This window comes from Silurus meridionalis, chromosome 19, assembly GCF_014805685.1.
Source record: "Silurus meridionalis isolate SWU-2019-XX chromosome 19, ASM1480568v1, whole genome shotgun sequence".
Taxonomy (NCBI): domain Eukaryota; kingdom Metazoa; phylum Chordata; class Actinopteri; order Siluriformes; family Siluridae; genus Silurus; species Silurus meridionalis.
Window position 1 is genome coordinate 6,704,792 of NC_060902.1, and position 14,803 is coordinate 6,719,594.

Consider the following 14,803-nt stretch of genomic DNA (forward strand, 5'->3'; position numbering starts at 1 on the left):
AGCGATAGCAAGAAACCTCTCATTTATCATCTCTTATTCATCATTTTGATCTCAAACCCAGATGTCCTCAGCGTATAGAAGAAAGAAATGCTAAAGAATTGGCTTTGCTGTTCCAGTACTTTTGGAGGAGACTGTGTTTTTATGGTCTGTCAGCCTTCAAACAGATGTAGAGTTTCAAAAAACTATGCTAGTTCAATTTATCACACAATGTTTTGCCGCAGCTTGGAAAAAAACATTAAAGGGATATTTTACGAAATAGATTCATCATTCCTAATTATTAGTTTACATTTTCCAGCAAAGTAATGCAGCCAGAATAGAGACATGACATTTATTATACACTGAATTTGTTTACATGCAATGGTTTCAAAAGAGCTGTTTATACAGTATGTGTTTGCTAAATTCAGCAAACTATTAACTACATTTATGCACATGCAAAGAAAAAGATTGCTAGCATGAGCAATGCATATTGGAGTTGATGCTTGTGACTTATCAAGCATTTTGTCAAAGAATCCTCCCAGTACAATAAAGACGAGGAGGAAGACTGGGTCCTGAAATGTTAGTGAATTTCCCTCATAACTTCCACAGACCTTTAAATTACATTTTAACCTTTCAGATTCGTAGCATGCACTACATGCCTACAGTGCCATGTTTTATGTGTCCTAATGAAAAATATCTGTACTGTGCAGTTGTGGAAAAAATGCTGTAAAGTGAGAATTGTTATAAAAGTAGAATTGTTAATTTATATATTATATATTTCATCAATTAACAATCTAAATTAATAAACAGCGTGTGACCACACTTTGGCATTCAATTCTTACGTTTGCACACTTGCACAAAGACAGGGATTTTGTAGAATCAATGTCAGGTTTATGATTAACCAGTTCTAAACACAGTCATTAACTGAAACAGAAACAGCTGTGTAGGAGGATTAAACTGGGTGAGGAACAGGTTATAGACAATAGCAAAAGCAGCAAGACACAAGGTAGTTATACTGGATCAGAAAGGTTTATTCAAGCTATTTAAAAAAAGCACAAGGATGCAAGAAATGTTGTGGACCGTAGATATAGTGGTTTCCCAAGGAAACTTAATGCAGCGGATGAAAGACCTATAATGTTTATTTCTCTTCGACATATGAAGATGTCCAGCTGTGCCATCAGCAAACAAATGCCATCTGTCAGACCCGGCACACCTATTTACTGTCTGGAAATGTATGAATGTATGTATGTATGGTCTTCATTGAAGTATTACAGCCAAGAAAAGCTGTACCTCTGACATGGAAACGAGACTAAGCGTCTGAAATAAGCATGAAAACATATGAACTTGGGTGTAAAAATGGCTGCAGGTCCTCTAGACTGATGAGTCAAAATCGGAAACATTTGACTGTAGCAAAAAACTTGTTTCAGTTTTCAGTTTCAGAGAGCAGTACGGTAATTTCTTTAAGGTTTGTGGCTGCATTTGTGCAAATAAAGTTTTGGTCAGGATTAATAGTGTCTTCACTGCTGAGAAATACAGGCAGCTACTTATCCATCATGCACCAGCATCAGGGAGGCTTCTGAATGGCCCCAAATTTATTCTGCAGCAGGATAACCATAGAGAGAAACAAGAAGCCGTGGAAGTAATGGCTTGGCCCCTACAGAGCCCTGATCTCAGCATCACCTAGTCTGTTGGGCATTACATGAAGAGACTGAAGGATTTGAGGCAGCCTACATCCACAGATCATCTGTGGTTAGTTCTCCATGATGTTTGGAACAACCTACCTGCCAAGTTCCTCCAGAAGCTGTGTGCAAGTGTACCTAGAAGCAAAGGATGGTCACACCAAATGTTGGTTTGATTTGGATTTCCCTTCTATTCGTTTACCTTCTATTTTGTTAACTGATAAAAAACAACACTACTTCTATTTTTGAAAGCATTCTTACATTGCAGCATTTTTTCCCATAAGTGCCTAAAACATTTGCACAGTACTGTAGATAGAAGCTTGGGTTAATCTCCTAATGAAGCTTGTGGAGAACACTATTCTTGGTCACTGCATAATTTGCTACATATACAGTGAGGAAAATAAGTATTTGAACAACCTGCTATTTTGCAAGTTCTCCCACTTAGAAATCATGGAGGGGTCTGAAATTGTCATCGTAGATGCATGTCCACTGTGAGAGACATAATCTAAAAAAAAAAAAATATCCAGAAATCACAATATATGATTTTTAAACTATTTATTTTGCATGATACAGCTGCAAATACGTTTTTGAACACCTGTCTATCAGCTAGAATTCTGACCCTCAAAGACCTGTTAGTCTGCCTTTAAAATGTCCACCTCCACCACATTTATTATCCTAAATTAGATGCACCTGTTTGAGGTCGTTAGCTGCATAAAGACACCTGTCCACCCCATACAATCAGTAAGAATCCAACTACTAACATGGCCAAGACCGAAGAGCTGTCCAAAGACACTAGAGACAAAATTGTACACCTCCACAAGACTGGAAAGGGCTACGGGGAAATTGCCAAGCAGCTTGGTGAAAAAAGGTCCACTGTTGGAGCAATCAATAGAAAATGGAAGAAGCTAAACATGGCTGTCAATCTCCCTCGGACTGGGGCTCTATGCAAGATCTCACCTCGTGGGGTCTCAATGATCCTAAGGAAGGTGAGAAATCAGCCCAGAACTACACGGGAGGAGCTGGTCAATGACCTGAAAAGAGCTGGGACCACCGTTTCCAAGGTTACTGTTGGTAATACACTAAGACGTCATGGTTTGAAATCATGCATGGCACGGAAGGTTCCCCTGCTTAAACCAGCACATGTCCAGGCACGTCTTAAGTTTGCCAATGACCATTTGGATGATCCAGAGGAGTCATGGGTGAAAGTCATGTGGTCAGATGAGACCAAAATAGAACTTTTGGGTCATAATTCCACTAAACGTTTCCGTGGAGGAAGAAGAATGATGAGTACCATCCCAAAAACACCATCCCTACTGTGAAGCATGGGGGTGGAAGCATAATGCTTTGGGGGTGTTTTTCTGCACATGGGACAGGGCGACTGCACTGTATTAAGGAGAAGATGACCGGGGCCATGTATTGCGAGATTTTGGGGAACAACCTCCTTCCCTCAGTTAGAGCATTGAAGATGGGTCAAGGCTGGGTCTTCCAACATGACAATGACCCAAAGCACACAGCCAGGATAACCAAGGAGTGGCTCTGTAAGAAGCATATCAAGGTTCTGGCGTGTCCTAACCAGTCTCCAGACCTAAACCCAATAGAGAATCTTTGGAGGGAGCTCAACTGGCCAGAAACCTGACTGATCTAGAGAAGATCTGTGTGGAGGAGTGGGACAAAATCCCTCCTGCAGTGTGTGCAAACCTGGTGAAAAACTACAGGAAACGTTTGACCTCTGTAAGTGCAAACAAAGGCTACTGTACCAAATATTAACATTGACTTTCTCAGGTGTTCAAATACTTATTTGCAGCTGTATCATACAAATAAATAGTTAAAAAAACATTCATTGTGATTTCTGGATTTTTTTTTTTAGATGATGTCTCTCACAGTGGACATGCACCTACGATGACAATTTCAGACCCCTCCATGATTTCTAAGTGGGAGAACTTGCAAAATAGCAGGGTGTTCAAATACTTATTTTCCTCACTGTAATTACACAGTGTTGTTGTTCATGTTGTTATAAAATAGTACAAAAGCAGGAATCCCTTCTATGAAAAGGTGTACCCAAGCTAGTATTCAACTAATCTTCTGAAGTAAATATTATTGATATATTCACCATCTACTGTATTTCTTTAAGATTCATAGCATTGTTTCATTTCATGTTTACGATATCTGATCAACTCTGATTGTTAGAAATCTTTTAGTGACTGACATTTTGCACCCTGTCATTGGTTTTCATCTTTTTTAGTGATTCATACTAGCTCTCTGTTTCTTGTTCACCGTAATATATCATCCTTATCCTTGGGAAACAAACATAGGCATAGTAGTCCACAGGTCCTTTCAGCTTATTGTGATCAAGTCGAATGTAGGTTAGCATATTGGGGCTGTCAGGATCCAGCAGTGGGCACATTAGAGTAATGTTAAGTTCTGCAATTATAACAGAGGATGCATTAGTCATGTGTACATTACATTAAACGTACAGTTAGGAGAAATAGTCAGATCTTTCCTGTTTTATATACAGTATCTCACCAAAGTGAATACACCCCTTATATTTCAGCCCTTTTAGTATAATCTTCTCAAGGGAAAATACTATAGAAATAAAACTTGGATATATTTTAGAGTAGTCGATGTGCAGCTTGTGTAGCAGTACAGATTTACTGTCCTCTGAAAATAACATACAGCCATCATTGTCAAAATAGCTGGCAACAGCTGTACATCTTTTAACCATGCAAAGCAACAAGTCCTATTCATCATGTTCATGTTTTTGTATGCTTGACTGGACCATACAGATTTGTGTATCTTGTATTTGAGCAGTTAAAATTTGGTGCTTTGAGTACAATTCTCTCATACTGACCGCTGGATGTTCAACATGGAACCTCATGGTAAAGAACTCTGAGAATTTGAGAATTTGAATTGTTGCTCTTCACAAAGATGGCCTATGGTATAAGGTTTCCCAAGATGGTTTCCGCTCGAAACAGGTCTTGCAAGGGTTGATCACAGAGGTTGAGTGCGTCAGGTGCAGAAGGTGGCTTCAAAAAACAGATGCTTGAGTGCTGCAGCATTTCTTTAGAGGTTGCAGAAGTGGAAGGTTCGCTTGTCAGAGCTCAGACTGTACACTGCACACTGCAACAAGATCGTTTGCAGGTTGTCGTCCCAGAAGAAAGCCTCTTCTGAAGCTGGCTTACAAGAAAGCCGACAAGCAGTTTGCTGAAGAACCTGTTCAAGAGCATGAATTACTAGAACCATGTCCTGTGGTCTAATGAGACTCAGATAAACTTTTTTGGTTCAGATGATGTCCAGCATGTGTGGTGACGCCCTGGTGAGGAGAACCAAGCAAATTGTATCTAGCCTACAGTTAAGCATGGTGGTGGTAGCATCATGGTCTGGGGCTGCATGAGTGCTGCTGGTACTGTGGAGCTGTGGTTCATTAAGGGAAACATGGATTCCAACATTGACTGTGACTTTTTGAAGCAGAACGTGATGCCCTTCCTTCAAAAACTGGTCAGAGCGGTAGTTTTCCAACATGAAAACGACCCCAAACACAAGCATGTACACTAAGATGACAACTGCCTTGCTGAGGAAGGTGAAAGTGATGGAGTGTCCAAGTATAGCTACAGACCTGAACCTTATTGAGCACCTGCGGGGCATCCTCAAGTGGAAGGTGGAGAATCATTATGTGTGTAACATCCAGCAGGTCTGTGATGTCATTATGGAGGAGTGGAAGAGGATCCCAGCAACAACCTGTGAAGCTTTGGTTAATTTCAACCCTAGGAGGATTAAGGTAGTGCTAGATAACAATGGTCCTCACACAGAATATGACACTTTGGACACAGTTTTGACATGATCACTTAGGGTATACTTACATTTGTTTCCAGTTATTTTGACAATAATGTGTATATGTTAGAGTTATTTTTAAAAAACAGTAAATCTGTACCTTTATACAACCTGCACATTGACTACTTTAAAATATATAGTTGTATATAGTATATGAGATGCTGTGTGTGTGTGTGTGTCTGTGTGTGTGTATATATATATATATATATATATATATATATATATATATATATATATATATATATATATATATATATATAAGCATAATAAAAAGTATGAGTATGAAAAAAAAGAGCATGTTGGCAGTTACAGCTTTGAGAAGTTTATGATAAGAGTTATTCGCTTTTTGCAGCAATGTGGCCACCCTTCTTGCCAAAGCCTCCCTAATTCCCTAATCCCTCTGATGGACTCTCATTTTCAAAAATCCTCCATAAATTGTCAATGTGATTCCTATTAGGAGATTGGCTAGGCCATGCAAAGTCTTCTTGAGCCATTTTGGCTTTCTGTTTGGGGTCATTGTCTCTTTCAAATATTCATCTTGTTTGTTATATTAGGACAAGATGTTCAAGAAAAAAATATATATGAATAAGTTTTCCCCACAAAACATTACTTTGCAATAATCCCTCCCTGTTAGAATGTAGATGGTCGCTGGTTGATTTCCTAAATATTCTGGTCCTCAGTTGGTCTCGGTTGTTTTTTGTTTTTTTAACCATTTTGCAAGCTATTATGCTGTATGTTCCAAGGCACAAAGACAATCAAACAGTAATTTAAACAACATTAAAGCTATCTAAAGTTACTTTTGCTTACATACCTTTGTAGTTGTTGTGGTTTAGGTACAGATGCTCCAAGTTCTTGGGAACGAAAAAGGGTTGTGTGAGTTGGTTATAACCCAAGTTGAGTTCGATGAGTCGTGAGAGGTTAAAGGTTTTGTAAGGAATTGTATTCATTTTGTTGTTGGACACCCGAATAGACATGATTTTTGGGGTCTTTCCAAAGTATCCCTCCGGTATAGATGTGATGGAGTTGTTGTCCAGCGATAGCTGCAGCAGCGATGCTGGGAGATCTGAAGGCATGGTCTTAAGTTTGTTGTTGCACATGTTGACTTGCACAAGACTCTTTAAGCCAGACAGGACTTTTCCTTTAAGACCTCCATCAGTAAGTCTGTTGCTACCTAGGTCGAGCACTGAAATATTCAATAGGCCTTGTAGAGTGTTGGATGGTATCTTTGAGATTTTATTGAAGCCCAGGTGTAGTATCTGAAGAGTTTGGGGTAACGAGGGTGGAACTTCCTCTAGATCGTTGTGCTCAAGGTGAAGCTGTGTGAGGTGTTGAAGTTTACCAAAGACATCTTTCCCAACTTTTTTCAGCTTATTATGGCTGAGGTTGATATTTTGTAAAGACGTAGCATTGCTGAAAGGTTTTGCCATAATGGCTTCGATGTCGTTGAACTGAACGTATAAGTGGCGGATATGGCTCGGAACATCGGGGACTGCTTTAAGTTTGCGATGGTCACAGTACATCGCATATGGATAAGAGTGGGGACAGTGACACTCCTTGGCACATTCATTTGGGAGAAATACATAAGCGTCTGTTTCTTGAGGCACAACAAATGAAAGAACCTCTGGCAACACTTCTTCTTCTGTCTCATAGTCCGAATAGCTGGTTTCATAATCTTGACCCAACACACTGAGCAAAATCAGTGAAAATATTGACCACGTACTTGGAAAACCCATTATTGGATTTGTTTTTCCTTATCTGTTTCGAAGAGGAATACAAACAAAAGATCAACGAGAGATTACTATAATCCTATTCACTGCTGTTACTGAATAGAATTTATCTACTATTTCTGCTCCAAGCCTGGGAGCCATTGTCACAGCTGTTTTTATTCTGTAGTTCTTCTAGCTGAACCCGATGACTCAAGTAATGCAATTATTTATACTTGGAAATTTCAGTTTAGCTATAAAACTCTTAGAACATATTAGTATTATATATTACAGATTCATCCATTTGATCAGAGTTGCAGTGTGGTTACTCCTATAGTAAAAAAAAATTGCCTTTTTTACTTAATAAACAATAATAAAGTGAAATTTGACAAAAGGTGCTGTCATGCATTTTAGCTCTTTATACAAAGAAGCACAAAAGTACATTTTGTGGAAATCGAAGGCTTGGCCATATCTTATCTCTTATATTCCTAATATGTATTAATGGCTAGATATTATATTTTGAATCAGTAAAAGCATAATAAGTCCAAAATAAACAACAAATAAACTGTCAATGACCTGCTATCTGATCACTTACTGTAAATGTGAACCTGTCAAGATTATGTTTATTAGAATGTCTAATAGATCAATTATTTGCACTATAATGTGTATCTCTTTTTGTATTTCATTTTGTTTGGAATTATTAGGTTTAGTCGATAATCTAGGCTATGAAATTATCCTGACAAGAGATCCTCATTTTTTGGGGGGAAAAAAATAATCATCATAACCCAGAAAATGTGCAAAATTATTTTGCATTTTATTTATCTGATGTTATAATAATCATGATGGAATCGCCCTAAATACTTGTTGCTTGATTTTCTTATTTAAATTTTTTAAGCACTGTCAGTTTTTCTTACTCTCATGTTCAATGGAACATAGGAAGTCATAGCATACCTTAGTTCCTCTTGGGGAGGTGATGTGATAAAGATGAAAGCTTGACAGAGATGAAAGTGAAGAATCCGCTGAGTTTGAATTATGTTGCTTAAGGTGAAAGCAGGCCTCACTGTTTAAAGCTCTGTATTAAGCTCTGCCTCTTTGCTGTGGAAATGATCCTGGAAGCTTTGGAAGCATCTGTGCAGTGACCTCAGTCATGTCTTATCTGCTTTTTTGTCCTTTCTTGAGCTGAGGTGAAGCCAAAGTTTCCGTCCCGAACACATAAAGTGTGAGCTTCAATCTGCTCTTTTCATGCTAACAATAAAGTTTTATTTTATAAGGTAAAAGTCAAAGTTAGATTTTGATGGTAGTATAGAATGCAACACTTTACCATAGTATTAACTCTTTTATTAATGTGTAAGAGTAGAGATCTATCTGAGTGTTTGTGTCTTGTTTCCCATATTTTACTTAAACTGGGAGAAATGGGGGTTATGAAGGACATAGTTAGACACTATAACTATTTAATAAGTAGTAAAATGTTAAACACAATGTGCAATTTGAAGAATATTGAATGCCACCTTTTTGTAGATGTTTATGTACAACAGAAAATACCAATAGCACATTTTAGGGCTGCAGCTATCGATTATTTTAGTAACCGAGTATTCTACCAGTTAGTCCATCGATTAAACAAGTAATTGGATAAGAAGTGCTTTTTTTTTCCATAAAAGAGCAATACTGAACATATAAAAAAAAAAGTAAGACGGGTCTCTTAAAATGAACAAGTAATTTGTTTCCTTTTTTTTTTTTTTTGAAAAAATTACATTTCTATTGCTAAAATTTGCAGTCTGTGAAAACTATGCATTAATTGCCATATTACAAAAAAAAATGCAAATCCGAGTATATAAATACATAAAAAATTGTGAATAATAATATAAAAATCTATTTCAAATGGTAAACACACTGTTTATTTGAATTCTTTCTCGTCTCGAAATTCTGCCTATTTTTTCTCGCAATTACACCAGTTCTAAAAAAAAGTGCAATTGTAACAATTCCGACGTTATTTCTTGCAATTGCAACTTTATGTCTCGTAAATATCCAACATTTCGAGAAATTTGCGAGAAATAAAGTCAGAATTGGGAGAAAAAGTCAGAGTTGCGAGAACAAAAGTCGGAATGGCGAGGAAAAATCTCACAATTGCAAGAGAAAAGTCGGATATAGTCAAACCTTTTTTTTTATGTGGTGAAAAGGGTCTTTCACTGTGTTTACCTGTCCAGAGTTTATCGGGTAGTGCGTCAGTAATAATGGTCCGTGGGGAAACGCAGTGCTCCATTTAGTTAAATGGACTAAACGAAGCATCGAGGCAAATAATTTGATGAATTTTAGTATTCAAATTACTTAAGTTACTCAAAAAAAAAATTGTATCAGCCTTATACATCTTTTCTGTAACTGAATTTCACATAACATTTAACCGGACACACAGTACACCAAGTGCATTACTTTGTAACCCATATGGTGAACATTTGTAGGAAAATGGGAGGCTTTCAAAATCAAACTTGTCACTTGTAATTGGAAATGATTAAGTTTAATACCAAAACATATCAACATATATTTTCGGGGGTTGGGGCGGAGGGATGGTCAGCTCGAATTTTCGCAGATGTTTTGATCCAAAGCAATATAAAATCAAACAGTCGAGCGTTTATAACCTTTATTAGAAACAGCTTGTGGGATTTGAACCTTCTTCCCCAGCTACCTCTCTGCCCTGGAATTTAGACAGTAGGACAAGAGGTGGTTCTAATTCTTTACAGAATTTGCTTATTTTTGTCCAGTGCTAATTAATTGAATTTTTACATCTGTGCAAATGTTATAGGAATGTCTAAAAATGTTGAGCTTTTAACTACAGGGGAAAAGAAAGACTTGCTTAAAAAAAAAAAAAAAAAAAACTACATCTACCAGCCACATTCTCTGTTAACGTTAAAAGAAGTATAATCAGCATTTGGAATAATGATTATCTTAAAGGGGTTGGCTGGGCCTCACTCAGCTGAACACCTTAAAATGTCTCGGTGGAAACATTGCACTTCTCATGTAGTGAATTTAATGTCTGCCTGGAATTCTGGGAAAATGAATAAGCATGACATTTAAAAATGTGGGTGCTACTACTAAAATGTGAGTGGCAGTGGCTAAAGAACTATACAACAGAGATGTATGGACTTAACATTCTTATCCGTATGGGGAAAAAAATGGGAATATCGTATTATGCCTGTTATTTTTAAAATCTGAGTTTTTGCTGATGTAGTGATTCATTTTAGGATTGACTCTGATATGTTTACTTATAAGGAGATAGTCTTCCTTGAGCTGTGTTTAACATATAGGCAAAGCATACAGTGGTGTGGAAAAGTGTTTGCCCCTTTCTGATTTCTTATTTTCTTGCATGTTTGTCACACTTTAATGTTTCAGATCACGAAACTAATTTAAATATTAGTAAACGATAACACAAGTAAACACATGGAGTTTTTAAATAAAGTTTTTTTTATTATTGAGGGAAAACAAAATCCAAAACTACATGACACCACTGTATATAGCAATTATAGATCACTTTGGTTGTAATTTTTCTGGTATCTCCTCTTGTTATCTTCTGGCCTGTAAACACCAGAAGAAGAACAGATAACAGACATTTACAACTGTGTGACGAAGACTCAGATGGATGAAGACGGACAGGAAGAGGTACATTTATGGTTGAAGAAAGTGAGATGGTATATGGTAATTAGTTCATTTGTTTATCCAATCAACTTTCTATTCTTTTGTGCTATGAAAAATGAATATGCGTGATTGTGTTTAATGAAGACTTTGGGTGATGGAAGTTCTTTGAGCTTCCTGAAATTGCAGTTTCAATAAAGCTTTGTCAAGACTGGCCTAATTTCATTTTAAAAGGTGAATTTCCACAACACCCCAAAACTTATGGATATTTATGTTCCCATTCCATAACTATGGGTGAAATTGGGTTAATACCCAATTTGCTGCTGTACTTTTGTTTTTTTATTTATTTTGTAGCATGAATATGTAGCATTCACCTATGACAGCTCCAAGAACTTTTTTTTTTTTTTTGTATTTCATTACAGACGTTGCTTTGTGCACACTGCATTGTAATGTGATTAAATAAGTTTGAGATTTTTTTACTTATGGTGAAAGAAACTATTAATGCTACACGTTGAGTGTTCACTACTTGCAACAAAAAAAACATTTTTGATTATTATATATTATCACATAATATATAGAACAAATCAAACCTCAGAAAAGACACATATTATATAACTTATTTTGCTAATTCCTCCAGTTCCCTTTCCTTTTTTTTCCCCAAACTATGCCGATTCTGTACATCTCCAACCATGAACCTTTAAGAACTTTCTACTTCTGTAACCATATTCCCCACTGTGTTTGTGGCCAATACTCACTAGTGTAACCCATCTTTCAGGCATGTCCATCATAGCTTCTTATTATTAATGCAAGAAAGATTCAACCACATTTAATTAATATCCAGACTCATTCAATTGAATAAATTCAGCCAACCCTGCTGAGTTGAAATCTGACCAGGGTGAATTAATTACTCCATTTCTACAAACACACTATGCCATGATCAAAGCAAATTCCTAAGGGGATGAGGAAAAAATGTTGAAGTGCATCAGTCTGGAAATGTTTACAAAGACATTTTAAAGTTTTGGGACTTTACCAAACCACAGTAAAAGCCAAATGATGAACACTTGTAACAATGGTGAATCTTACCAAGAATAGACAGGCTGCCAACATTTCTCCAAAGGTTTAGGAACAGCTCAGATGGGACCCCTTGGTTAAAAATCCCACAAGAATATGTGAAGATGCACACACATCCTTTGCTTCAGCTAAGGTCATTCATGGTTCCAATAAAAATTGTAAATAAAAAAAAAAGAAAAATCCGGAAACCACTGTTAACCAAAATAATATGCAGTTCTCCTTTCATATTTGCAACAAACAAAGCTTTTCTGCCATTTTTCTATGGATTCATGAATCTTACTCTAGCAGAAAATTCCTAACCAGAACATCCTCGTAGTCTGAATCAGGAAAACAAAGATGATCCAAAGGTCAAAATGTACATTGAAAAGTATGAAATTCAGGCATTGGCCTTGACAATATCGTGACTTGGACCTAACAGCAGTTGTGGCCGGACTAACCACAAATAAGCAGTTCATGCTCAGACACCTACAAAACTGTAAGTTATATGACAGATTTCAACAAAACCATGTGCCACAATTATTGGCCTCCCTGCATTTAGTACATGGTACAAGCTTTCCTGAAGAGTATGCAGGATACAGAGCAAGGAATCTTCACAATATAGATTATATTTAGTTCCTTTAGGGCTTCCGGTCCACTTTTGTAGAATCTCCTTTAAAGGGTTAGCTCAGGAGCTTGGAAGGGCATGACATAAGCTTGATTCTGTGGCCAGTTAACCTTTTTTTGTGTAACTGTATTGTATTTTTATGCATGTTAACCTAGTTGATGACCTAGTTGACCTAGAACTTCTTTGTTGCGGCATCCGGATTATCATTTACAACTTCCTGGCACTTCATGAAATCCGTGATGCCGTGTAACAAGTCTACACACAACCACACATCGCCGATTCTCCACCATACAGCATTCCTATCTCTATGCCAAACCCATCCTGATTGTGTGTTGCCAAAGCTCTATTTTTGTCCCATATACTTGGCCTCTGTCAAAGTTCCTGTAACTACCAATCTCCAGGCACTCAATCTTGTGGTTAGATGAAAGATAAGGATTTCCTCTGGCACGCGTTCAAAGTAAATTGTTGACATGAAGGTAGCAGATGATTGTAGGCATTGTTTATTTTGTAATCTCAGAATGCTGACATCTTGTTGGTTACTTGTTGCCAAATGGTGGTATTTCTAAAATCAGTGTGCATAGAGGCCCAAATTTACTTGCATCTGGATGGATGTATTTTTTACGTTTTTGTGTATCTATTTTATTTGTATATTCTTTAAATTCTCACCATATTAAGAAATTCCTGAAGCACTCGTGTGTTAAAAATGTCAAATATAAATGGGAGCGAGCCTCAGTTAGAGTTTGTTCAGAAGGATTTTTAGGGGTACAAATCATTTTACATCTGGTTTTCATCAGTTTCTAATTTCTTCAATTAAACATTTGACTTCTTTCATTTTCAGTGTGTGAATGAGCTAATTAACCGCACTACTTTTTTATGCAGCGCTTTAAACGATGGACATTTGTCACAAAGCAGCTGTACAGAAATCTGGATATTAATTAGGTATTAAAATGTTTAAATGTTTGGTATTGAGCCAGCTAAAGGCGATAGTGGCAAGGAAGTACTCACTGGGACAAAGAAAGAAAGAAACCTTGAAAGAAACCGATGCTCTTATGAGTGACACCAGATAGTGGGATCATAAATAATTACTCTTGCCAAGTTACATGCATTAGAGCCAAATAATTGGAACATGATTATGAGCATTTCTAGAGTTTTAACTATAAGTTAAAACTAAGTCTGTTTATTAAGTGTACACTATTTTTAGCAATTGGTAATTGTTTTGGGCTATATAAGAAAGCTCATACACAGCCATCTTTGGGGTGTTTGTGTGGTTCCATGCACAGTTTGGCTTTCAGTGGACCAAAGCAGGAGAGAGGGGAATCAGGATTGTTCAGGTGGGTCCAGAAGGCAGAAAATCTTAGGCGTGTGGGACTTTAGCGTGAAAGCAGATTTTTCAAGTTCAGAGAGTCTCTACAGTCCAGTAGTGCAAGCAACACTTGACCAGGAGCCAAATGGTAAAACAGCCACAAGGACATAAAATAGTTAGCCACTCCACTGTGAACAAACCTGGGTGGGCGTGTGAAAGTTGGGGGATGGTAGCATTTAATCGTTTATGTGTATATTTGAGAAGACTGAAGCTTCTCAAACACTAATCAAAACGGCTGGTTTATAATTTGAGTCGTTGTAAGAGAAATGTCACATTCTGTAATTGAGGTACCAACAAAAAGCCTAAACCTTTTGATTAAAGCAGTAAAAAAAAACATTAAAACGTTTTAAGAAACTCCAGAATTGTATTTATTTTTTTATTTTTTTTACCCGGAGTGGAAGTAATTCTAAAGCTGATTTTGATTTTAGATGATTTCTAAAAGGTGACAATTATGTTTCTATTAGATATTTTATTTAATTTGTTTAGGGAAAAAAAGAAAACATTGGTAAACAGTTGCCACAGCTGATCATTTTATTGCATTGTTCCATATTTTGCTGAAATGGTACAAATGTTTGGTATCCTGTCTCTTTTTTTGGATATTGGTTCTGGACAATTATGTAACTGTTATGTAATTCATAACTGATAATTGTTTTATCGTGTTTATTTTTTAACAATAGCTCACAAGCATGGAAAACATTTTCCAAACCCCAAGCTATATACAATTTAGCTGAATTATTCTTTAGCACAACTTTCCCAGTACTTATATATCAGTATGTTCAACCTATTGTTGAAGAAAAGAACATTCTAATGTTATAAAGAAAATCGTTAATCAAAACAGGCTGGAGAGATACAGCTTTCTCTCAAAGTTTTGTCAATTCAAATCATTCTGCCTGCTGTCAACAGAATTAATAAGCCATCAATCTTTTTTGTAGTTTAAATGAATGTGTTGAATGTT

At 36.8% G+C, this 14,803-nt stretch overlaps 2 protein-coding genes across 3 annotated transcripts in view; one reads left to right on the forward strand and one right to left on the reverse strand.

Moving 5' to 3' along the window:
• Positions 1–14,803, forward strand: part of LOC124402637 (centromere protein P) — a 91,087-nt gene that overhangs the window by 32,424 nt on the left and 43,860 nt on the right. The gene's annotated exons all lie outside the window — the stretch shown is intronic.
• On the reverse strand, positions 3,811–7,216 carry omd (osteomodulin). Its single transcript, XM_046875175.1, has 2 exons — positions 6,295–7,216; positions 3,811–4,076 (listed from the first exon to the last, which is right to left on the reverse strand). Exons 1-2 carry the CDS (start codon positions 7,214–7,216, stop codon positions 3,907–3,909), a joined length of 1,092 nt encoding a protein of 363 aa, XP_046731131.1. The 3' UTR covers positions 3,811–3,906.

Bases quoted from the DNA above. Each gene is read 5' to 3' on its own strand.
- omd (XM_046875175.1), bottom strand. From the start codon at position 7,216: ATGGGTTTTCCAAGTACGTGGTCAATATTTTCACTGATTTTGCTCAGT. The intron at 4,077-6,294 runs GTATGTAAGCAA...TTATAATTGCAG, and splicing joins AAACCACAACAACTACAAAG to AACTTAACATTACTCTAATG.